This window comes from Erinaceus europaeus, chromosome 7 (assembly GCF_950295315.1).
Source record: "Erinaceus europaeus chromosome 7, mEriEur2.1, whole genome shotgun sequence".
Lineage (NCBI taxonomy): Eukaryota > Metazoa > Chordata > Mammalia > Eulipotyphla > Erinaceidae > Erinaceus > Erinaceus europaeus.
The window spans coordinates 43,491,108-43,517,213 of NC_080168.1; the positions used below are offsets into that span (position 1 = coordinate 43,491,108).

The window sequence follows — 26,106 nt, forward strand, 5'->3', positions numbered from 1 at the left end:
TGTGGTTGACTGCCTTCTTCGGGGGAGGGAAGCTGAGCTTCTAGGGGTGGTGTCTGCCACATGTATCTCTAGCAAGTTGTCCTTGGGATACATGGAGAGGAGGATAAGGCCTATTGCTTTTAGATTCTGTATCAGATGCATATTATATGAGAAGCATGGAAAGACACCTTATCATATTGACTAGTTGTGATGATTCCATTCCCGAATGCAAACTGTACGTCTTTGCAATGGCATTATTTTCCTTCCTCGTTTATATTACTACCGGACTTCAGATAATTTAACTTTTTAAAACATGCCATCAACTTAGAAGGGAAACCAGTCATTCTCTCCCCCACACACACCCCCTCCGCCCATCCCAATAAACACAAAGCACGGAACAAGCACTTGGGTTGGGGGTACACATAAATGGCCCCTAGTAATGGGTTTCTGCAGCAGGGGGTGCTGTTCATGGCTCTGTGTGCCTGCACCCCTTCTTCCACTGGGAGGCTCAGTAGCCTGCATGCACAGAGTGAGGAGTGTGGCATCACAAAGGCACAGGAGAGTAAGGCCTCTTCCCATTTAATTTGCAGATGCTCAGATTCACTTGGGGTTTTCCAGCCTTGGGATGGACTTGGAACACCATGGCTCCTGCCCACCCCCTCTCCTGCTGAGACTTCTTTGGGAGTGAGCTCATCCCTGTGCCAAGCCAGAGTTTTGATCCCCCTACCCCCTTTTACCTTGTAATGGGATGGGAGACGAGCAAATCCACGGAAAAATCAGCTGTTGCCTGGCTCTTAGGGAACAAGAGCTGGTTTTCCTGAAGTCCAGAAGTCGCATGGGGTGGGGGGGAGGAAAAGGAGGAGGAAAACACTAAACTCACATTACTTGCCCCTCGCCCCCCCCAAAAAAAAAAATGAAACTGAAGCCATCCAGTTCTGAGCAGCCAGGAAGAGGCCACCCTAGGAGGCTGGCCATGTCCCCTCACCTAAGCCCCCAGGCCACCTCTAGACCCCTTAAAGCCTGGGTGTCCACCCCCACTCCCTGCCACCGATTTCCTCTCCAGGTCCGCCCCGCAGGACCGGGTGGCAGCACTGAGACAACACAATTGGCATGTGTGTACGGTGTATGTGTACATATATATTTTTTCCCCTCCTGGCTTCTGTCATGGAAAGGCTGACACCACCTCCAGGCCGGCCGGCGGGACTGAGGGCTTTTGGGACCCTGCGGGAGCGCCCGCCCTCCCCGGGAAACAGCTGGACGCGACCATGTCCCGGGGAGGGCGGGGGAGCGCGAGGCTCCGCCCCGCCGGGTCCCTCCCTCGCTCGCGGGCCGGCGCCCTCCCTCCCCCCTCCCGGGCGGCGCGCGGCGCGGTTGGTAAAGCCCGGCCCCGAATATATAGCTCGCCGGAGCGCAATGAAGTAGCCTCTGGAGCGTCCGCAGGCAGCCTGCTGCCTGCTGCTCTCAGCCCGCCCGCGGCCAGTGCAGCTCAGCGCAGCAGCCGCACCTCCCCGCGCTCGCACCGCGCCCGCCCGCCAGGAGGAGACAGCGGCGCCGCGGGAGCGGGGGAGGCGGCGAGGCCACTGGGAGCGTTCAGCGCGGCTAGTCCCCCGCAACTCCGCCGCTTCTCTCACCCCTGCCCGGGGCCGGGGGCTCCCGCAGAGCCAGCTCGCTCGTCAGTCCCCGCAGCCGCCCGGCTCGGGCTCTGCTTGGCCGGCGGGGCCCCGGCTCCTGCGCCCCCGGGCGCCCGGTGGACACCCCGGTCCCCGGAGCCGGGACAAAGCCATGAAGCCGGCGCTGCTGGAAGTGATGAGGATGAACAGGATCTGCCGGATGGCGCTGGCCACTTGCTTGGGATCCTTTATCCTGGTCATCTTCTATTTCCAAAGTATGTTGCACCCAGGTAGGGGGCGCATTCGCCTGGTTTCGTTGGATATTTTATTTCTGCCTTCTCTCTCGGTCTCCCTGGTGCTCTCTCGCTCGCTCCGTCTGGCTCCTGCCACTTCCAGCCTCACCTCCGCTCGCTCGGCCACCTCGGCCCGGCTGCCCGGCTGCCCGGCTCCGCGGGCGGGATGGGGAGGAGGAGCTGGACCGGGCGGTCTCGCCGCCTCCTTGCTGGCCCTGGGCGGGAGGACAAGGGTGGCAGAGGCCGTAGTTTCTACTCTTTTCCCTTTGTGTCTCTGCCTGTCTGCGAGGTGGCAAGGAAGGTGGAGTGTGGGGAGCGGCTGGCGCTGGGGGTCTCCGCAGGGAAGGAAAGTCCCTCTTGGCTCAGCCCACTCGGAGCACCGAGCACCGAGTACCGAGCATCTGCGGGCCAGAGCCAGGGGGCCTGGGGGCTCAGGGGCTCGTCCCCTAGCATGTTGCGAGTCTTGCTGGGAGAGATGTTAGGGAGCTCTGGCCAGGCTCCCACGTGTTTGAGATCCTGTCACGCAGAGCAGGTGTGTGTGTGTGTGTGTGGTGGGGGAGGCCGGGCGGGTCACTTCCCCGCCCCTAGGCCTGGGGAAGGGTCTGCCTGTACCCGAGCTCCACTCTCTTCCATCTCCCTTTCCCATGCGGCTGCCCTGGGGGACTCAGAGCTGCTGGGTTCAGCAGTGGTCACTGTACTTTTGGAAGAAACTTTGGCTAGCTTCTGGGCCTGGCTAGGTGCACCCCCATTTCTGGTGTCAGGAACCTAGAATCCCCCCCCAGGTTTTGTGGGTTTAGCACCCCCTTTCCCTCTGCCTGGTGGGTGGCCAAAACCAGCTGTACATCTGAAACCCTGGCAGGGAAAGGTGGAGTCCACCTCCCTCACCCCCACCCCCTTCCAGAGCTGCTGGAGGGAAAGTTCTGGAGCTGGGGAGGAAGGGGGCAGCCTGGAGAGCCTGGTGGGGTTTCATAGCTCATCCCTGAAACCCAACAGGTAGCACCTTCCTGGGACAGGCTGGTTCCCTCCTGACCCCAACTGTGCTCCCTACCCCACCTCCACTCCACATGTCCCCCCTCCAGGCCACGTTGACTCTGAAACAAATATTTTTGTAAATTCACTCCTCCAAGCTGCCTTTCTGAGCACAGTCTGAGCAATAATGTGTTTTTCCTAATTGCCAGGAGGAGAGGGCTGGAGACAGATTTCTTTCCAGGGAAAATGGGTTGGGGCTGTTCTTTACTGCCTCCTGCCTAGGCTCTCTGCTTCCGGGGGAGAAGCTAACACCATGATCTGGCAGCACCTCCCCCCCCCCACAACTCTCCGGGCCTGCCTGGGGTCCCTGGTAGGCTGTTCTCAGCTGGGCAGGAGTAGAGTCCCTGCCACCCCTGCCGGGAACCACAGGGCATCCCAGCCAGCCTTGCAGAAAGATGGCTTTTGTTTGCACTTGGGTATTTTTAGCAGCATCTGTCTCCTCACCCAGACCAGCACTGGGGCTTTAAAAGCAGACCTCACACTGGCAAGCACATCGGGCAGCCATAGCGAGCAGTATCAGCAGCCGGGACCTCACCATCGGCACCTCAGACACCAGGCCACGGGACGCAGAGAGTGGAAACAGTCAAGTGTTATGACCTGGGCTCCGGAGATGTGTTTAGGCTACTTAAAAGTTTTGCCTGGAGTGAGCATGCTGGGAATCCCCTGCAGAAATGTCTGGAACGACAGCTCAGCCCCCTGCAGCTTCTTCAGAGTTACTCAGTGTAAGGCTAACTGTTTCTGCTAATCCTGCCCATGGCTTTCAAGCACCCCTGCTCTCCCCCCCCCAGCCCCCCCCCCCCCCCCCGCTTTGAGAATTGACAAATAACTCTAGCCAGAGACACTAGGAAGAATACTGGACTTGTAATGATGATTTGCTTGTAAATGGTAATTTACTTAGGTTTCTAGCCTTGGGTGCTGGTCGGAGATCGTGTGTGCTTTTTTCAGCACAACCTTTTGGATCCAGAGACAGAACCTCTTCTCTCTCTTCCTCTCTCTCTCTCTCTGTATGTTTGCCTGTTTACCTCAGGTACCACTCAGCTTTGGCTCTTGGCAGTGCCAGGGATCTAACCTGGGGCCTCTCTGTTGCAAGTCCTGTGCACTTCTGTGCTATTTTCTTCTCTCTCTCTCTCTTTTATTAAGTACTTTGTGTTACAGCCCTGTGTAAGTTTCTTGTATGCATCTATGGGAGTCAAGGTGGTTTTGTCCTACCCTTTCTAAGATCATATGGGCCATACCCCTCTATCCCTGACCCTCTTGCTGCCAGCCTCATCTTCCCTTTCTGCTGTGGTTTATTTGTCCCAGCTTTGTGAGCCTGCACTTCTGACATGTCTTCCCAGTTCACAGTGCATGCTACTTTCAGCACCTTCTGTCGAATGTGAAACTATAGGTAGTTCAACAGAAGAGTCTTCCTATTCTGAAATATATGGGGTTTCAAGAAAATTCTGGTGCCATTGGTGAGTTACAGAAAGATAAGCCCTGTCAGCCACACTGCACGTTATCTTGTCTCACCTCCCGTTTTTGTTAAACTCTGTGGGCAACGGCTGGTGTGAAATCTTCATGCTCACCACATTGTTTCCCTTAGACACTGCCTTCTCCTGGCCTTTCCTAGGGCTCTTGGGTTCTGCCGCCCAGTGCTTTGGCCTGACTCTGCCTCTCCAGGTCACTCAGGAGAGGAGCAGCAGCTGCAACACAGCTATGGCTGCTGACAAGTGGGAGTCCTCTGGCCAGTGTGTCAGGTGAGTACATCTGAAATAGAAAAATAGTATTGTAGGGTGTCGGGCAGTAGTGCAGTAGGTTAAGTGCACATGGCGCAGAGTGCAAGGACTGGCATAAGGATCCTGGTTGGAGCCTCCGGCTCCCCACCTGCAGGGATGTCGCTTCACAGGTGGTGAAGCAGGTCTGCAGGCATCTATCTTTCTCTTCCCCTCTCTGTCTTCCTCTCCTCTATCCTATACAACAACAACATCAGTAACAACAGTAACCAAAACAATGATAAAACAACAAGGGCGACAGAAGGGGGGAAAAAGAAAAATAGTATTGTAAATTGAATGTATGCCTGGCTGCACTGTGGCTAGGGAATACCAGGAGGGCAGGGGAAGATTTGTGTGTGTGTGTGGGGGGGGAGCAGACAGCTGGTAGGGTGCTGGCTGTCTCTCCCTCTGATTCTAGCCTGGGCCCTTTATCCTCATGCTTTTCTAATTTGTCAGTCGGAGTGATTCCTAAGCTCCAGTAAGTTGATCATCACTGGTGGCTGATGGGTTTGGAAGCAGTTTGGGAAAGCCAGGTTTGGGGCCAGGGCCCAGGTTTCAGGCCTTGTCCCAGTGTCACCATCTCATACATGTCCTGCACAAAGGGGACTCCCAGGGGGACACACGAAGTGGTCAAGTTCTGGAGGAACTGCCTCTCCTGTTCTCAGGGAGATGGCTTCCAGTGTCACTAAGAGCGCTGGCCAGGGTCCCCAGGAGCACAGTAGCCAGAGTGCTGCTCCCATCAGAAGGGAAAAAAAAAATGAATGAATGAATGAGTGCTGGCTAAATCAGTCTGAATCCGCCTGCTGCTTTGGCTTCCCTTCTCCATCTTGAGTTCCACTGAGATGTGGATTTCAGAGTCAAATTCATCCTACACCAGATGGGATTGACCCTACTTCCCAGGCTGGATTTCTGTCTTCCTGCTGTGCTGTGAGAGGGGAAAGGTGCTTACATTCTCCTGTGCTGGGTCATAGCTGACCCTGGTCTCTCGGCCCCTGACCTGAAGCTTCAGTCCTCAGCACAGACAGCTTCCCAGCATAACCGCCTCCCCAGAGTTGACAAAGAACCACAGCCCTGCAGTTTCTCTCTCTCTCTCTCTCTCTGTGTGTGTGTGTGTGTGTGTGTGTGTGTGTGTGTTTTCATAAACTTGTCCTGTCTTGCAGTGCTGAGAAGTCTCCCGGGCCACCCATGTGAAGCTGCAGCCTCTGAACCTTCCTTTTGCCCCATTTGGTGGTCTTTGGGGTGAGAGGGATCTTGGGGAAGAAAGCCTTTTCTCCTTTTCTCTCCTGCCCCCTTAGGTGTCATATTGACTTGGTCACCTGGGGTTTCCTTACCCTGCTGGCTGTTTTGAAAGATGACAGCCTTTACTTGAACATTCTTTGGGCTGCCCCTTTGTGATTTCACTTGGTGGGATCAAATGTACACACACACACACACACACACACTTTTGTCTTATGATTCTGATGTAATTATAAACAGTAAGTGCTCATCTAGAAGAGTTTAGGAAGTTCAGAAGCAAAGCAACAATTATTCTGCCGCTCAGAGGCAATTGGATCATTTTATCTGTGTATTACAGACTATTTTTTTTTATTTTTTAGGAGCAGTATGTGCCTTATATCCTGTTGGATAAGTTGTGCTTCAGGCAAACTCATCATTATCAGATTGAAAGGCAGAAGATTTGGGGACCATTTGGTTGAGTTGCATGTGTTACCATGCTCAGGGACCTGGGTTCAAGCTCCCTGGTCCCCACCTGCAAGGGGCAGGGGGAAGCTTCATGAGTGGTGAAGCAGGTCTACAGGTGTCTCTCTGTCTCCCTCTCTGTCTTCCCCTCCACTCTTAATTTTTCTCTGTCATACCAAATATGAGAACAAATTAAAATAATAAAAATTAAAAAAAAAACAACACAGAAGATTTGGCCACGTCCTTGTAAACCCACAGACTGGCCTGTGTTTCCATCTCCCCTCCACCCAGCTGGCAGTCCATGACTGAGTGAGTCTCTTTTCTTCACACACATTTGATTGCATATTAAAGTGTCTTTTCAGGGGCCAGGCAGTAGCGCACCGGGTTAAGCTCATATAGTATGAAGCGCAAAGACCGGCGTAAGGATCCCGGTTTGAACCCCCCCCCCCGGCCCCCCACCTGCAGAAGGGTCACTTCATAAGCAGTGAAGCAGGTCTTTCTCTCTCCCTATCTTCCCCTTCTCTCTGTTTCTCTCTGTCCTGTCCAATAAATTGGAAAAAAGTGGGCACAGGAGCAGTGGATTCATAGTGTAGCCACTGAACCCCAGTGATAATCCTGGAGGCAAAAAAAGTGAAGTGCCCCCCCTCCCATTCACAGGGGGTGTTTCTATGTTGTCTCTCTGTACTGTCCTTTAAAGGTGCCTTGGACTTAAGGACCCTGGGAGCCCCAATTAATGACTGAAGCCATCAGAGATGTCAGACCAGGACTGACCTTGGTACCTCCCGGAGTATTTTCAGAGCTGGAGTCACTTAGGCCTTTTCCTTCCAATCATTCAGGGAGGCCTGGTGGCACTCTTTGGAGGTGGAAATCAAGGTTCTGGGGGCTCCTTGGGGGCCTGGATGAGGGAACCCACCCTCCAGCAGAGACAGCAGCTGTTTAGATGGATCGAAGGTCCTTCTGCTGACTATCAGCAAGCTGTTTCTGTCAGTGAGCCATTTAACAACAGGAAATCAAAGGCCCACGAATACAGATGCCACCCTGTGTCGTAGAGCTGCTTGCTCCTACATGGCCTGGGAGAGGGTGAGTAAGAAAGAGTTTTGTAACCACTGGCCGGCAGGCACCAACCCTGAGTTGGGCTTCGGAGAAAAACCACAAGTTGGGTTTACTTCCGAGTTTTACTTCTTTTGAATCTGAAAACCTTCATCTTGACAGCAGGTGCACCGGTTCTCTGGTGAGAGCACTGGGGACAATCTGATCTGTCGATTTCGGAGCCCAGGGCTTGTAATGTGATGCATCTCAGATCAAAGGTAATTGATCTGAGAGATGGAGATGAGATCTCAAAGCAAAGGGTTGCTTGTTCTTGCTCTCTGGCTCAGTCCCTTCTGCTGTGCGCCAGGTCTTACAGAGGCTCCAAGTTGTTTTCATTCCAGCCAGGAGGCCGGACCCTCGGCTCAACAGCCAGTGGGCTGCTCAGCCAGCAGAGGAAGGCAGCACAGGCAGGTGGGGGAGGACACAGCTGGGAGACACCGTGGGTCAGGTGACCTTAGAGCGCAGGGCCCCAGGCAGTGCGGGAACCGCCTGTCTTTCAGGAAGAATGTTCTAGGCAGAAAGCAGAATAAGCTGGAGGCAGGAACCTGCATGGCCTGGTTACTGAGTGATGGCAGATGGGGGAGAAGTGGGATTTTCGGGGGTGGGAGGGAGGGCTTGGAGCTGGGCTGGAAGTGCACCCTCTCATGAAATTTTGTGCTTGTCTCTGGGCAGCCCTGGAGTTTGCTTTGCTGTAATTGTTACCATGCAGGTCCCCTGTCCCCTGTGCCACCCTTCCCCCACTAGGCTAACCTGCCTGCCTGCCTGCTCTGACTTTATTTATTAATGTCGGAGAGAGAGAGTTAACCAGAGCCTCTGGCTCATGTGATACTGGGGATCGAACTGCACGATCTCCTGGGCCTATGTGGCCTTTCTCTCTCTTCCCTCCTTTCATTCTACCCATCTATCTATCTAAAAGGAAGTGACCACAGCTCCAAAACTTCCTTCAGTGCTATGAGGGCTTGTTGTGCACATGGCCAAGCAGTGCACTGTCCAAGTGAGCTATTTCACAGGTCTTATTTTCAGGTTTTTTTGCCTCCAGGGTTATTGTCGGGGCTCAGTGCCTGCACTATAAATCCACTGCTCCTAGAGGCCATTTTTTTCCCGTTTGTTGCCCTTGTTGTTTATCTTTGTTATTATTATTGTTGTTATTGGTGTTATTGTTGGATAGGACAGAGAGAAATTGAGGAGGGGAAGACAGAGAGGGGGAGAGAAAGACACCTGCAGACCTGCTTCACCGCTTGTGTAGTGACTCCCCTACAGGTGGGGAGCCGGGGGCTCGAACCAGGATCCTTAACGCCAGTCCTTGTGCTTTGCACCACCTGCACTTAACCTGCTGCACTGCCACCCGGCCCCTATTTTCAGGTTTTTGTTTTTTTTTTGTGATCTTTTTTTAAAAAAAATTTTTTTTAAATATTTATTTATTTTTTCCCTTTGTTGTCCTTGTTGTTTTATTGTTGTAGTTATTATTGTTGTTGTCATTGTTGGATAGGACAGAGAGAAATGGAGAGAGGAGGGGAAGACAGAGAGGAGGAGAGAAAGATAGACACCTGCAGACCTGCTTCACCGCCTGTGAAGCTACTCCCCTGCAGGTGGGGAGCCGGGGCTCGAACCGGGATCCTTATGCTGGTCCTTGTGCTTTGCGCCACCTGCGCTTAACCTGCTGTGCTACAGCCCGACTCCCCTATTTTCAGTTTTTAAAGTTGTACCAGCCAGAAAATAATTTGAGGGTTTTATTATTATTATTATTTTTTAAATTTTGTCATCACCGAGGCTTCACTGCTCCGGCTTTTTCAAATGTAGAGCGACAGCCAGATGGTGAGGGAGAGATAGCACAGGGCTGAAGAGTTCCCCCTAGGCTCCCAGTGCTCCCATGTGGTGTGTTGGGGGCTTGAACCTGGGTTGCTATTTTGGCAAGGCAGGGGCCCAGGTGAGCTATGTCAACAGCCTGAGAAGAATTTGCACTAAATTCTGTGATTCCCCCAACACACTTTTTTTTTTTTTAAATCACAAGTAAAAGTGACTAGGAGGCAGTTTGTCCTATGAAATCACTGGTCATCCAATTTAGTTTTAGAAGAGTCTCAGAATAGGGGCCGGGCAGTGGCACACCCAGGTAGGTACACATGGTACTCAGCACAAAGATGTAGGTTTGAGCCCTTGTTACCCGTCTGTACAGAGAAAGCTTCAGGAGCGGTGAAGCAGGTCTGCAGGTATCTCTTTGTCCTCTCTTCCCTCTAAATTTCTTTGTCCTATCCAAAAAATGAAACAAATGGCCACCTGGAGCAGTGGATTTGTGGTGCCAGCACTGAGCCCCAGTGATAACCCTGGAGAGGAAAAACAGAAAATTACTGGAATTTAGTATCTGATATGTTTTAGATAAGATGTGATCAACTCAAAAGGTTGGCTAAGATCATCAGAGCAGGGAGTTGCCATTTTTTTTCTCCCCCTGGCCCTCACCCTTGTTCTGGACACTGAAGAAATAACATGCATGTTTATCTCTACTCTCATGGAACTTATATCTGTGTGTGTGTGTGTGGGGGGGAGATAATTCTCATTTTTCAAATTTCCTTTTCCACCAGAGCATTGCTCAAGCTTTGACTTATGGTGGTGCCGGGATTTGAACCTGACACTTCAGAGCCTCAGGCATGAATGTTGTTTGCAAAACCATTATGCTGTCTCCTTAGCCCTAGTGGGATAGTTTTCAATAAAGATTTTTATTTATTTATTTATTTATTTTCCCTTTTGTTGCCCTTGTTTTTTATTGTTGTTGTAGTTATTATTGTCATCGTTGTTAGGTAAGACAGAGAGAAGTTGAGAGAGATGGGGAAGAAAGAGAAAGGGAGAGAAGTTAGACACCTGCAGACCTGCTTCACCGCCTGTGAAGCGACTCCCCTGCAGGTGGGGAGCCAGGGGCTCGAACCAGGATCCTTACTCCGGACCTTGTGCTTTGCACCAACTGCACTTAACCCGCAGCGCTACCGCCCAACTCCCTTCAATAAAGATTTATAATCAGAATGTTCAAGGTGTACTCCTTGGCATTTATGAATTCATTTATGAATTTAGGAGCAGAAGACCTGGGTCCCAGTGTGGGGTTCCCCATTTCCTAACCTACCATAAATGATGACAGTGTATCATTAATTGCAAGAGACCCAGCTCCCCACATTTGAGTGCTGTTACAATGGATATGGATAGTTCTCATCATGCTGTTCTTTTTTTTTTTTTCCCTCCAGGGTTATAGCTAGTGCTCAGTGCCTGCACTATGAATCCACTGCTCCTGGAGGCTAATTTTTCCCTTTCGTTGTCCTTGTTATTTATCATTATTACTGTTGTTATCGCTGTCATTGTTGTTGGATAGGACAGAGAGAATTCTAGAGAAAAAGACAGACCTGCTTAACTGCTTGTGATGTGATCTCCGACCCTCCCCCCCCCCCAACAGGTGGGAAGCCGGGGGCTCAAACCAGGATCCTTGTGTCTGTCTTTACACTTCGCACCATGTGTGCTTAAGCCTCTGTGCTACCGCCTGGCCCCTCATGCCATTCTTTCTGTGGGTGGCTTTTCTCTTTCTTGCTGGTGTGTGAAGCAGCCATGTGTCTTAGCACTTGGTGTTACTTTGAGGCCATGTCCTGGCTAAGGTGGTCACTGCTGGCTCAGCCACTTCACTTTTGTGGGGGGAGGAGGGCGAGGCATGAGATGGCATCAGTATGTGAAGAATGGGGAAATCAGTTACTGACCTTGGGGCCAGGTCTAGAATGGAATTTCAGACAGGAGTAGACAGAGAGTCTGCAGGGCGTGGGGAAGATCTCACCAGGGGGACAGTAGCTTCTCCCTGGGCTCCTGAACTGGCTGGGGCCTCCTTGGCCATTTCCCGTCTGTAATGCTTTTAGAAACGGGTCATGGTGGTTTGTTTACTTGTCCATCTTCCTCTTTTGAGACAGCAGGGTGTGGATTCTGTCTCTGAGCCTGACCAAGAAGAGGTGCTTAGGAAACATTGAAAGAATAAAAGTGATTCTCAAAGCCACCTCACCTTGGTTCATGTCCCCTAGTCTCTGGCCTGCAGAGGAGTTAGCCTGTGAGGCACAGACAGCCTGTGGTGGGGACTCTCCTAGGCCTCCTTATCCCTCATGCTCTAGGATTCAGTCTGGGTGAAGGAATGAACTAGAAGGTAGTCTACATGTTTTCAGGAGAGAGGTGTCAAGTGGAGGGAATCTGATAGCTCATAGTCTCATGTAGTAATTGATAAACAAACACAGATTGTCATGGCTGTTCAAAGGAAAAAAAAATGTCTCAGGGGTGGAAGTAAGGGTACAGATGGTCTCAACCTTTAAGATTGTCCTTGAAACTGCTGAGTTTCCATGAACATGTTGCTGGCACTAAGAACCAGGGATCAGAAATCCTGATTCCAGACTTTTAGGTGATGAATGTGTGTGTGAACCTACACCTCTTCAATCTTCTAATTTCATAATGCAATGTTATATCACTCATTTTATTATTATTATTTTTTTATTATTATTATTTTTTTACCAGAGCACTCCTCAGCTCTGGTTTATGGTGATATGGGGGATTGAACCTGGGACTGTGGAGCCTCAGGCATGAGAGGCTCTTTGCATAACCATTATGCTATCTACCCCCACTGTTATATCACTCATGATGAAAGTTACTTAAGAAAAAGAAATTCAGAGTCCCTGCTTGGTCCACTTCCCCACTACAGCTGTGGTGGGTGGGTGAGTAGTGTGTGTGTGTGTGTGTGTGTGTGTGTGTGTGTGTGTGTGTGTGTTTGTGAGTTCCTATTGCTAAAGATCCTTGGGTCAGGCTGGTGGTGTGTGTGCACACGCATGCAGCTCAGGGTGAAGGCATGCATTGCATAAGCAGGCCCTGGATTGGACTGCTGGCACTGTATGGAAATGACAGTCAGAATGAGTACAGCTTCATAAACAGCAAAATGATGAGGGCCGAGTGGTAGCGCACTGGGTTAAGCACACATAGTGTGAAGCGTAAGGACCGGCGTAAGGATCCTGGTTCGAGCCCCTGGCTCCCCACCTGTGCACAGGGTGGGGGGGGGCTTCACAAACAATGAAGCAGGTCTGCAGGTGTCTATCTTTCTCTCTCCCTCTCTGTCTTCCCCTCCTCTCTCCATTTCTCTCTGTCCTATCCAACAACCAAAAAAGGGAAAAAGATAGCTGCCAGGAGCAGTGGATTCATAGTGCAGGCACTGAGCCCCAATGATAACCCTGGAGGCAAAAAAAAAAAAAGAGGCAAAATGATGGTGTTTGTGTTTCCCTGAAAAAACACTAGTGTCCCTGTTACTGTGTTTGCCACTTGGGTGAGAGAGAGTCCCGTGCCTGCTTTCTAAATCCTGAGTGACTGCTTCTATGCTTTGTTTTGTTTTAGATAGTGAGAGAGACCACGGCACTGATACTTCCTTTAAGGCAACAGGATTTGAACCTGGGTCATGCACATGGCAAAGCAGCACACTATCCAAATTAGCTATTTCTCCCACCCTGCTTCTGTTTTTTTTTTTTTGTTGTTGTTGTTATTTATTTATTCCCTTTTGTTGCCCTTGTTGTTTTATTGTTGTAGTAATTATTGTTGTTACTGATGTCGTTGTTGTTGGATAGGACAGAGAGAAATGGAGAGAGGAGGGGAAGACAGAGAGGGGGAGAGAAAGACAGACACCTGCAGACCTGCTTCACCGCCTGTGAAGCGACTCCCCCTGCACGTGGGGAGCCAGGGCTCGAACCGAGATCTTTAAGCCAGTCCTTGCGCTTTGTGCCATGTGTGCTTAACCCCCTGCGCTACAGCCCGACTCCCCCTGCTTCTGTTTTTTAACCAGAGCACTGCTCAGCTCTGGCTTAGGGTGGTGACACTAAGTATTGAATCTGGGCTATCCAGGGCCTCAGGCATGAAAATCTGTTGTGTAAGCCCCTGAGCTGTTTCCTTGCTTGACTAGTTCTGTTTGGGGGAACTAAATTCACATCCAGAAGCCTGATTTCAAGGCAGCCTGGGAAATCAGATTTTTGGTGTAGATGACTGGCTGGCCTCTGTAGTCCAGAAAGATCTAGAAGGGCTTTGAGAAGGGAGGAGGGGGTGGACTGGATGAGGAGAGCAGCCTGAAGTGCTCTCTATAATGACTGTATTCTAGCACTCAGCCCCGTCTATTTTGCTCATCAATAATTTATACCCAGCACGACCATTAGCTCAGAGCATCCAGAAGCCACTTATTTTTAACCTTTCTAACAATCGTGACTGTAAGCCCACGTGTTTTTTCTCATCCAGATAGTTCAGATGGCCAAGTTCTTTCAGCTGATTCTGTCACCATTTTTTTTTAACCTTGTCACTGGCATCTAAAGACAGTGGGAGGTGGGGAAGTCATTTTCTGTGTGCAGGCACTTGGATGTTACCTCCAAGCTGTGGGCCCTTGGCTGGGATCTCTGTAAGCCTCTGTCCACTTTTCTGAGTGGGTCAGTTGAGGTGAAAGTAGATATTGAAGTCTGTAAATCTCCTCCCAGCTCAGTTGTACATGGTGATCCAGTGGAGCATGGAGAGCAGGGCAGTGATTGTAAGACTTGGTGGGCCTGGGCAGTGTTGCACATATTATCTTGTACAAGGACCCAGGTTCAAGCCTCCTGGTCCCCACTTGCTGGGGGGGAGGGGCTTCACAATTGCTGAAGCAGGTCTGCAGTTGTCTCTCTTTCTCCTCCTCCTATCTCCCCATACTCTCTCAATTTCTCTCTATACAAGAATAAAAAATAATAACAAATGAAAGGAAAAAAGTAGCCACCAGGAGTGGTGGACTTGTCATGCAGCCACTGAACCCCAGTGAGTACCCTGGTGGTAATTAAAAAAAAAAGAAAAATTTTAAAAAAAGGACATGGCAGTCCCCTCACTCTGGCTCCCTGCCTACCTCCACCAGTGGCTTATCACTGGATAGGATAGATTATCTGGGGAAGTCTCTCTCTCTTGGTCTTTAGTGGGAACTCTTGGGAATAGTTGTGGCCATTGGACTCTGCAGCCCATGTCTCCAATGGTCTTGTGTGTAGTTGGCAGCTGTGAGATCTACTGTCAGCAGGACTGGGTAGAAGCCAGCACTAACCTTGGGTGCTTCCAGTGCTGGTTCGTCAGAGCTGGACTATGATAAGTTGCTTGGGTAGGACTGAGTGTCCCACAATACCAGAGTTCAGTATTAACCCAGGTAGATAAGGAGAGAGGTAAAGAAACCGGGCAACAGAAGGGTTCTTATCTCTTTCTCTGACTGGAGTGGTTATCTTGAAAGCTTTTTGGGGAAGAAAATCCCACAAAGGTAAGTCAAGTGAAATAAGTGAGTGGATCTCTCTCAGGAACTGTTAAAACTTCAAAGAATCCCAGCAGACACACACAGAAAGGCCTCGGAAGGCGGTGTTGTAAGGGAACACTTACGTTTCTTCATAGTTACCATATTTTACCTTGGATCCTTGCACATGGATACCTGTTAGCCCAGCCCCCAGACTTTGCAGCTCCAAGAGCAGCATTTAGGCCCTGGTTGTCCTCTGATGCGGCACTGATGACATGCCAGGGAACAAAAGAGAGATTGGGGCCTTGTGGTGGCTTACTTGGGTAGACCACACTCATTGTCACATGCGAGGACCGGAGTTGAAGCTCCTGGTCCCCACCTGCAGGGGGGTTTCATGAGTAGTGGAGCAGGGCTGCGGGTGTCTCTATCAAAAGAAAGAAAAAGAAAAAAGTGGCCCTGGGAATGGTAGAGTTTTTGTGTAATGATGCAGGCACTGAGCCCCAGCAATAACCTTGAGGGGGAGAAACAGACCAAACTCAGATCCTCCAGGAACATCCTGCTGGGGGAGACCCAGGAAACAGCACACGTATCAAATCTTGGTGACAAGGGCTCTAGAGAGAATCGAGCAGGGAGAAGGAAGGTGGATGTGATTAGAAACCCCTTGGGCAGGTGGGGAGGGTGGTAGCCAGCGGGTTAAGCACACATGGTATGAAACACAAGGACCGGAGTAAAGATCCCGGTTCGAGCCCCCGGTTCCCCACCTGCAGGGGCATCGCTCCACAAGTGGTGAAGCAGGTCTACAGGTGTCTATTTCTCCCCTTCTGTCTTCCCATCTCTCTTGATTTCTCTCTGTCCTGTCTAACAACAATAACAACAAGGGCACCAAATGGAAAAAATGGCTTCCAGGAGCAGTGGATTCATAGTGCAGGCACCAAGCCCCAGCAATAACCCTGGAGGCAAAAAAAAAAAAAGCCCTTGGTTTGGGAGTGTGGGGGGTGGGGCAGAGGAGCCTCTGGCAGCAGAGGATAAGATGCTGGCCTGGCAACCTGCCCCCCCCCCCCCAGCCCTGAGTGGGTGGAGGAGCAGCATTTTGTGAGCTCTTCTCACACACACCAGTCACCTCCGTGTCTTTTTAAAATTTTTCTTTATTGGGGGGTTAATGGCTTACAGTCAATAGTAAAATATAGTAGTTTGTACATGTGTGACATTTCCCTGTTTCCCACATAACAATTTAACTCCCACTAGGTTCTTCTCTGCTATCATGTTCCAGGACCTGAATGCCCTGCACCCCCACCCCAGAGTCTTTTACTTGGTGCGATACACAAAACCCAAGTTCTGCTGTGTGTTTTCTTATTTTTCAAGTTTATTATTATTATTGTTAGTAATTTAATACTGATAGACAAGATTGTGGGATAAGAGGGGTACAATTGATAGAATTCCTACTACCAAAGTTCCGTATCCCATCCTTCCATCATTCCAAGAATAGCTTCCCTATTCTTAACCCTCTGGGGGGATGGACCAAAGATCTCTGTGGGGCACAGAAGGTGAGAGGTCTGGCTTGTGTGATTGCTTCTCTGCTGGACATGGGCATTGGCAGGTCGATCCACACCTCCATCCTGTCTCTACTTTTCCCTAGTAACCTCCGTGTCTTTTTTTTAAAAAACATTTTATTTTATTTATTTTCCCTTTTGTTGCCCTTACTTTTTTATTGTTGTTGTAGTTATTGTTGTTGTTATTGATGTCACTGTTGTTGGATAGGACAGAGAGAAATGGAGAGAGGAGGGGGAGACGGGGAGAGAAAGATAGACACCTGCAGACCTGCTTCACTGCCTGTGAAACGACCCCCCTGCAGCTGGGGAGCTGGGGGCTTGAACTGGGATCCTTATGCTGGTTCTTGCGCTTCATGCGACATGTACTTAACCTGCTGTGCTACCGCCCAACTCCCCCTCCATGTCTTTTAAAGATTGATTTACTATGAGAGATAAGGGATCACAACACTGCTTAGCTCTGGTGAAGGTGGTGCCAGGGCTTGAACCCATGCCTCAGGCCTGTGAGCTCGTGCTCCAACAGGCTGATTTATCTCCTGTCTTAACTGCAGGTCTGGTCGAGCTTCCACTAGTAGATGCTATTCATTCCAGAGCAAAGGCTCATCCCTGCCTATGCCATCATGGCAGGTACTGAAATTGGGCTAAAAGGCTATAGGGTGGGCAGTTTTACCTGGTAGAGCACTTGCCTTACCATGTATGTGTGAGGGCCTGGGGTTGAGCCCCAGCACCACGTGTGAGCACCTGGAGGTCACAGGGCGAGCTCTATGGGTGGTAGAACAGTACTTTAGTGTCCATCTCTCTCTGTCTATCTCTCCCCTACTCTCTCCTCCCGTCATCTGAGAGAATAATGAATGGGAAGTCAGACTGTGAGTCCTCTTGGAGGTATCGACCTGCCTTAGACCTGGGCTTTTCTCTGGTACAGCATAAAACAGATTCTGGTGGGAGCAGGGCGGTAGTGCAGCAGGTTAAGCGAACGTGGCGCAAAGCGCAAGGACCGGCATGAGGATCCCAGTTCGAGTCCCCGGCTCCCCACCTGCAAGGGAGTCGCTTCACAAGCGGTGAAGCAGGTCTGCAGGTGTCTATCTTTCTCTTCCCCTCTCTGTCTTCCCCTTCTCTCTTCATTTCTGTCTGTCCTATCCAACAACGACAACATCAATAACAACAACAATCACTACAACAATAAAACAACAAGGGCAACAAGAGGGAATAAATAAAATAAAATAAAATAAACAGATTCTGGTTCTGATTTGGTCTAGACCTAAACTGCTTCCGCCTGAGGTCAAGGGTCTCTCCTGCCATGTCTTTTGGCTGTCAGAGACAGTCTCTCCTGAGCTTGACACTTGTGGGACAGGGGTGGGGAGTTCATTGATCAGCACTCACCTTTCTTTACAAGAAACACTTTCCACCCTTGAAACTTGTGCCCCTCCAGATTTACTTTCTACTTCATTTGGATATTAGTTTATCCTATTCTTTTTTGTTGGTGGTGGAAGTTGGAGCTTCACATGACTTCATAGTCTGGTTTAAGACAGAGAGACAGAAGTAGAGGCATCATAAAACTGGAGCTTCCTCTAGTGCCAAAGCACCTCCCATGTGGTGCTGGGGCTCAAACCTAGCCTTTGTGCAGATCCTCTACCCTGTGAGATAGATATCTCTCTAGTTATTTTATTTTTTCCAGAGGAAGGGTGCAGGTTGACATGACTCTCCGGTGTCCAGGAAATGCTCTTGGTGCTTGGTCTTGTTGTGCCCAGTGCTCACTTACTGGGCAGTGGCAGGGAGTAAACCCTTTTGCATGCAAGGCAGTTATTCTACTGCTACACCCACTCCGATTTCCCCTAATCTTCTATGCCTTGCTGAGAGGTGGAGGGTTGTTGGTCTTACTGGCCAGGTGGGGAAACTGAGGCATGGGAAGTGCAGGAGCCTAGAGAGGTGGAGCAGGCCCCTTCTGGTCAACCAGTAGCCTAGATGAGCCACCAATCCCTGTTGCCCCGTGGGTGCTCTGTGTTCAGCTCATGAGCTCAGAAAGCCACTATTTGATGGGCCTGGTTTTGACTGGCCCCTAGGGAAAGCTCAGCCCCATCTCAGTTTACCTGCTAGCAGGGCTGGCTGGCTGCTGTGGGTGGCCTCGCGGTGGGCGTGGCTTCGAGGTGGGTGTGGCCACAGGGACTGGCGTGCTGGTGAAGCTTAAGCCACACCTTCCTCTTCACCTGGGCCCCCAGCCTCTGTTTGGGGTGACACCTCACTTTCCCCCACCCCCACAGACCTGCCTTTCTTCATGGTGAAGTCTGGAGCCTTGAGGCCGGGTGCCACTGCCCAGCCCCGCTCACCTGTCATGAAACCACAGGCAATGGGGACAGGAGGGCCACTACAGAGAGGACAGTGGTCAGTGGTTGAAGCCCTGAGGGACATGCAGAGCTGCACCCAGCCTGTGAGGAGGGAAGGCTGGGGCGGGTGCTGGGGGCACAGCAGGCCCCAGACAAGTGAAGCTGTCAGTCACCTGGAGCAGAAGGTGGGCACCCAGCACTGACATGGGCCCTGGCAAAGGTTAGGGTGTCCTACCTTTCCAGATGAGAGCAGATTTAGACTTGGTTTCATTACACTCTCTTATTTATTTATTATTTATAAAATGGAAATACTGACAAAAACCATAGGATAACAGGGGTACAACTCCACACAATTCCCACCACCAGAACTCCGTATCCCATCTCCTTCCCTGGTAGCTTTCCTATTCTTTTTTTTTTTTTTTTTTAAACTGCTGTGTTAACTCCCCACAGCTGACTCTTAACTTTTTTTTTTTTTAACTTTTTAATTTATTGATGAGAAAGATAGGAAAGAGAAAACACCAGACATCACTCTGGCACATGTGCTGCCGGGGATCGAACTCAGGACCTCATGCTTGAGAGTCCAAAGCTTTATCATTGCGTCACCTCCTGGACCACAACTTTCCTATTCTTTAACCCTCTGGGAGTATGGATCCAGAGTCATTATGGGATGCAGAAGGTGGAAGGTCTGGCTTCTGTAATTGCTTTCCCGTTGAACATGGGCATTGACAGGTTGAACCATACTCCCAGCCTGTCTTTCTCTTTCCCTAGTGGGATGGGGTTCTGGGGAATCTGAGCACCAGGACACATTGGTGGGGTTGTCTGTCCAGGGAAGTCTGGTTGGCGTCATGCTAGCATCTGGAACCTGGTGGCTGAAAAGAGAGCTAACATACAAAGCCAAACAAATTGTTGACTAATCATGAAGCTAAAGGCTGGAACAGTATAGCCACTGGCCCTTTGGAATATAACTAAAATATGCCTACTAGCTATCTACAAAACGGAACCCCTCCCCATTTCTTTATAAGGACAGTTTTCAACTCACTTTCTCCAAATGAGCCCCGAGCCATTTGGCGATAGCTTTCTATTACTTAATGGGAGGTAAGAAGATTATTCCTGAATCACTGAAAGTGGCTTAAAAGCCTTCTGCCAGGGATTTCCTGTTTGCTGCTCCGTAAGCCACTGCCCCCAAACTGAAGTTCAGCATCTTAGTTGCTGATAGTGCCCTGGGCTTACCCTGGAGAGCTGCAGAAAGCAGTGTGTGAATACTGATAGCTCCCAGCAGCAGTGGGCTCAGGACTCTCTCTCTCTCTCTCTGGCTGTCCTGGAGGCAGGCAGTGTAGATAGCATCAAAGCTAGCTGCTTCCTCCTGGAAACCCAGAGCCAAGGGTCAGACTTTTGGATCCCAGGATACTCACCCCAACCCATTGGCTGTGCGTGTAGGGTCAGATGCCATTGCTCCCTGAATGATAGATAAGGCCCTGTGGGCGTCACCTTATGAAAAGCCCCCCCTTCTGTCCTCACACCTTGGCTGTGAGAGAGGACATACATAGAAGAGAGACAACATAGAAGGGCAGCCTTAGCTTTCAGAATCCTTTAGGAGAGAGGGGCAGGACTTTGTGCCGAGTGCAGAGCTGAGGTTCTTCTTTCTCTTTCCTGCCCTCTTTTAAAGATCTTGGAGACATCTCTCCAGCTTTGAAAATCCCCTTTATTTAAACAGCATCATACATACTATTGTGTGCTTAACCTGGTGCACTATGACTGGCCCCCTATTTAAACAGCAGCATAAGGGGACTCCTCCAAAGGCTTGATAAAAAAGAGTGAATATAAATGAATATAAACTCAGGGTGGGTGGGTAGGGCATTTTCTTTTTTTCCTTCAAAGGAAAAGCTTCCTTCAGTGTGGTAGGGGCTGGACTCAAACCTAGGTCATGTACATGCTAAAGCAGGATACTATCCAAGTGAGTTATTATTCTGGTCCTAGAGCTCCTCTTTCTATCTGACATGTCCCTTCTGGGTTAGTTTCTTTTTCTTCCTTTTATTTGATAGAAATTGAGAGGGGGGAAGAGGAGAAAGATAAGACACCTGCAGACCTGTTTCACCTCTTATGAAGCAACCCCCCCACCCCAGGCAGGGGCTTGAACCTGGATCCTTGCACATGGTAATGTGTGCAGTCTACTGTGTGTGCCTCTGCCCAGCCCCCTGCAAATGGGCATCTTTCTGTGTGTGTGTGGGGGGGGGCCTGTGCAAATACATGGGTTTATACCTGCACGTTTGCTGATTTTAGGGACTTGGGAAGGAAGATCTGGTTAAGGCTTCTTATTGTGGGAGATTTGCATGCCAGTGCGGGGATGGAGATGAGTCTTAGCAAGGAGGAGGCCAAGGTTTTATCTGTTGTGCATTGGGCTTTCTGAGTCATTGGGTTTGAAACTGAGCAGACAGTTTTGTCACCATTTGTAAGAAAGCAGCTCTTGTTGGGGAGAGTGAGCTGCTGGTGGAAGACACTTATGTATTGGGAACATGAACTGGGAGCCATTGTCTCCCTCCCCCAGCAGCAGGGGGTGGCTTCCCTAATGCAGGAGAGGAGAGACCAGTCCTGGCTCTGCTCCCCTCAGGAGAGACTGCTTGTCTGCATCTTTAGACTTTGTTTCCTGCTCCGGCAGAAGCCGGCAGGGAGTTTAAAAATAAATACAAGTCCAAGTGTAAGTGGCTTCCTGCACACAGGCTGGGAGTGACGTGAAGGATGTTGTCATTGGAAAGTCACGGGCGACATTCCTCCTTGATGTTCATAGGAAGTAAGTGATCAGCAGCCTGACAGTGCCAGGCAAGGAGGGAGCTCTGGCTGTCTTCCTTGCTTGATCCTCTAGGAAACATGGGAGGTGCCCTGAAAGAGAAAGGGCCTTGAGAGGGGTCAGGAAACTGAGATTCTCATCCAGGTTCTTCTGTCCTCCACCCTCTGGGCACCTTCTCCTGTGTTGCTATGAGATGTTGACGCTGGTCATCTTCCAAACAACCCCTTTCTGAGCCCGCTGGGTCTTGGGAAGAGAACTCAAGGTCACACCCACCGGGGTGGCTCCTTGCCATACCATTTGATACTTGGGGATTCTGAGTAAGAGTGTGTGAGAAGAGAGCATTTAGGGTGAAAGCTAGCAACACTTCTCCATATATATATATATATACATATATATATATTTTATTAAAAATTATATATATTTATTTATTTTCCCTTTTGTTGCCCTTGTTTTTTATTGTTATTGTAGTTATTGTTGTTGTCACTGTTAGCTAGGACAGAGAGAAATGGAGAGAGGAGGGGAAGACAGAGGGGGAGAGAAAGACAGACACCTGCAGACTTGCTTCACTGCCTGAGAAGTGACTCCTCTGCTGGTAGGAAGCTGGGGCTAGAACCAGGATCCTTACGCTTTGTGTCACTTGCGCTTAATCCATTGCACTACCGCCCAGCTCCCCCCTCAGGTAGTTCCTAAGGCAGTTTATCCCAACACAGATTTTTGCCCTGTTAGCAGGTTTCAGAACTGATGCACACTTACAGTGTGGCCATTTCTCTCCGGCTCTATTCAGAATAAAGACACATATTAAAAAGAGAGAGTGAGAGCTGCTGTTGACTTTTTAAAAAAATATTTACTTATTCCCTTTTCTTGCCCTTATTGTTTTATTTTTGTAGTTATTATTGTTGTTGTTATTGAAGTCGTCGTTGTTGGATAGGACAGAGAGAAATGGAGAGAGGAGGGGAAGACAGGGGACAGAGAAAGATAGACACTTGCAGACCTGCTTCACCGCCTGTGAAGTGACTCCCCTGTAGGTGGGGAGCCGGGGCTCGAAATAGGATCCTTATGCTGGTCTCTGCGCTTTGCGCCACCTGCACTTAATCCGCTGTGCTACCAACCAACTCCCTGTTGTTGACTTTCATCTGACACACTTTACAGTCAGGGCTGAATCCTAAAGGTCCCAGGTGCCATCCTGCCATCTCTGCTCCCCTGCACTCATCCCATCCACATTTTATTGACCAGGCACTTGCTTATGTGAGTCAAGACCAATTTAAGTACAACCGAGTCCCTGCATTCAAATGACTGGTAGTTCAACAGCTAGAAGGCACTCATAATTGTTAGCTGCATGCTGTGTGCTAAGGGCTATGGGTGACAAGGACAAGGGGAGTCATTAGTGTGTGGGGAGGTCGGGTGTAGGAGCTGGCCTCCCGGCCTTCCTCATGTACTCTGCAGGCCTGTGCCTGGTGAACTGCCTGCCCTGGGCCTGGTTGCTCCCTCATGCTGGAAGGGGGTGTGAGCCCATGTTCTGGGCATGCGGTTTGTCGGGCAAGGCTGGTGACACCACAGGCTCCTTCTCCACTGTCCTTCCCTCTCCTGCCTGCTGTGTCAGTATAAAGTGAGGTTGTGAATGTGTCTGGTGTGTGTGTATATGTCATTTTGTTGTTGTTGTTGTCGTCGTCGTTGAACGATTTCTTCAGATAGAGACAGAGATAAAGAGGCAGACACATACACACCACACCACACCACACCACACCACACCACACCACACCACACCACACCACACCACACCACACCACACCACACCACACCACACCACACCACACCAACTTGCTGCAATGCAGTGGAAGCTGAGCTCAAACCTGGGACTTGCACATGACAAAACAGCACACTATCCAAGTGAGCTATTTCACTGACCCTTCTTTGGTTTTTTAACTTAGTTAAGAAATTATTTCAGGGGCCTGGCTGTGTAGTGGTGCACCTGGTTGAGTTCACATGTTGCTGTGTGGAAGGACCTGGGTTTAAGCCCTCATTCCTACCTCCAGGGGAGAAGTTTCATGAGTGGCGAAGCAGGTCTGCAGGCCTCTATCCTCACAGGGAGATGTTTTAGTCACCTCCTTGGAATACAGGGCTGGGGAGACAACGTAAAGGTGATGTAAAAAGACTTGCATGCCTGAGACTCTCAGGTCCCAGCTTCAATTCCCAGCACCACCATAAGCCAGAGCTGCACAATACTTTGGCCTTCCCCTTTCTCTCTCTCTCTCTCCCTCTCCCTCTCTCTCTCTCTCTCTCTCTCTCTCTCTTCCTCTCTCTTCACAATAATTGGTTGAGGGCACATCACCATGCACAAGAACTCTGGTTCAAGCTTCTGGTCCCTACCTGTAGGGGGGAAGCTTCACGAGTCGTGAAGCAGGACAGCTGGTGTCTCTTTCTCTCCCTTCCCCCCCCTCTCAATTTCTGTCTCTACCCAAAATAAATTCATAAAAATAACAAAATATATATATTTTTTGCCTCCAGGGTTATTGCTCCACTGCTCCTGGAGGCCATTTTCCCCATTTTGTTGCCTTTGTTGTTGTTGTTGTTATTGTTGTTATAGCTGTTGTTGGATAGGACAGAGAATCAAGAGAGGAGGGGAAGACAAGCGGAGAGATAGACACCTGCAGACCTGCTTCACTGCTTGTAAAGTGACCCCCCTGTAGATGGGGAGCTGGGGGCTTGAACCAGGATCCTTATGCCAGTCCCTGCGCTTCATGCCATGTGCAGTTACCCTGCTATACTACCGCCCAGCCCTCGATAACAAAATTTTTATTAAAAAATGATACTGCTCTTTTTCTGAGCATCTTCGAGCTTCTTCACATCCCTCTGCTGGGTGCAGATACTGAGAGCAGATGCCTGTGGGCCGCATAAAGGTGCGTCCTCGACAGCTTACCAGCTTCCTTACCTCCAGCCAGGAGTGTGGACATGGCACTCTGGACCCACTGTTGCCCAGAGCCGGCCTCAGCCCCACTGTGCTCCTCTCCTCTGTTTTCACTCCACTCTAGATCTCAGGCTTGCTTGGCTCACAGCTGGTCCCCTGTTCCCACGTGTCACAGGTTGGTCACGGGCTCTGCGTTTGCCCTGCTAGGTGAGCTGGCCAGAAAGAACAGGAGCTGTCGTGCAGCCCCTGCAAAAGAGGGCAGGACTTGTGTCTTGGTGTAAAGCCCCTGACTCTGAGGGACTCTGAGGGCAAGGGAGCTCATCAGCGCCTGTCGAGTGCCCCGAAGCCACCTCCATAGGCTCAGTGTATGTCCAGCAGACCCTGCCCTCTAGATGTAAGTCAGATTGTGAGACAGACAGACAGACACATAGACAGATATACAGACAGACTTGCAGCTTATTAACTGGAGCCTTTGGCTGGTATTAAGTTGCTTAGTCTTCTTAACAACTTGGCAAAGGAGACTCTGTCCTCAACTTCACCTTTCTTTCTCTTTCCTCCTTTTTTTTTTTTTCTTTTTTTTTTTTGGATAGAGGTACAGTGAAAGAGAAGAGCCCACAGCATTGCAATGCAGTGCAGGCCAGGCTCGAGCCTAGGTCACACACATAGCAAAGCAGCTCACTATCCAGTGCCCTGTTTTGCTGATCCTTAAGTTTTAATTTAATTAATTTAATGTTTTTATTGCACTTCCATCAAAGCCTTGCTCAACTCTAACTTATGGTGGTACTGGGGATTGGACTGGGGACCTTGGAGCCTCAGGCATGCAACTCTTTTGGAGAACCGTTAGGCTGCGTCCTCATGGACTAATCACAATTTTTGTTGTTGATGTTGCTGGAGTTTTGTGCCCACATGATGCTCTCATTGGACTTTGTCTTTAAAAAATTTTATTTATTTATTTATTTTTTAATATTTATCTATTCCCTTTTGTCACCCTTGTTTTTTATTGTTGTAGTTATTGTTGTTGATGCCGTTCATTGTTGGATAGGACAGAGAGAAATGGAGAGAGGAGGGGAAGACAGAGAGGGGGAGAGAAAGACAGACATCTGCAGACCTGCTTCACCGCTTGTGAAGCGACTCCCCTGCAGGTGGGGAGCCAGGGGCTTGAACCGGGATTCTTACGCTGGTCCTTGCACTTTGCACCATGTGCGCTTAGCCTGCTGCGCTACCGCCCAATTCCCTTTTTTATTTCTTTATTGGGAGATTAGTAGTTTACAGCCAACAGTAAAATACAATAGTTTGTACATGTATAATATTTCCACATAACAGTACAACTCCCACTAGGTCCTCCTCTGCTGTCATGTTCCAGAACCTGAACCCTCTCCCTCACCCCAGAGTCTTTTACTTTGGTGCAATACACCAACTCCAGTCCAAGTTCTGCTTAGTGTTTTTCCTTCTGTTCTTATTTTTCAACTTCTGTGAGTGAGAACATCCCATATGCATCCTTTTGTTTCTGGCTGATCTCACTTCACATGATTCCTTCAAGCTCCATCCAAGATGTGGGTAAAGAAGATGAAGTCACCATTTTTAATAGCTGAGTAGTATTCCATTGTGTATATATACCACAACTTCCTCAGCCACTCATCTGTTGTTGGACACCTGGGTTGCTTCCAGGGTTTGGCTATTACAAATTGTGCTGCCAAGAACATATGTGTACACAGATCTTTTTGGATGGGTGTGTTGGGTTCCTTAGGATATATCCCCAGGAGAGGAATTGCAGGGCCATAGGGTAGGTCCATTTCTAGCCTTCTGAGAGTTCTCCAGACTGTTCTCCACAGAGGTTGGACCCACTGACATTTCCA

At 49.8% G+C, this 26,106-nt stretch overlaps 1 protein-coding gene across 2 annotated transcripts in view; it reads left to right on the top strand.

The window, feature by feature from the left end:
- The first annotated feature begins 1,292 nt into the window (after positions 1-1,292).
- Positions 1,293-26,106, top strand: part of CHST11 (carbohydrate sulfotransferase 11) — a 173,744-nt gene continuing 148,930 nt past the window's right edge. The window contains exon 1 of one of the 2 annotated variants that reach the window (XM_007533035.3): positions 1,293-1,879. In XM_007533035.3, the coding sequence (XP_007533097.1) occupies positions 1,762-1,879 (118 nt within the window). In that variant the 5' untranslated portion in view covers positions 1,293-1,761. The remainder of the gene's footprint in view (positions 1,880-26,106) is intronic. The other variant, XM_007533037.3, reaches the window with a different exon arrangement.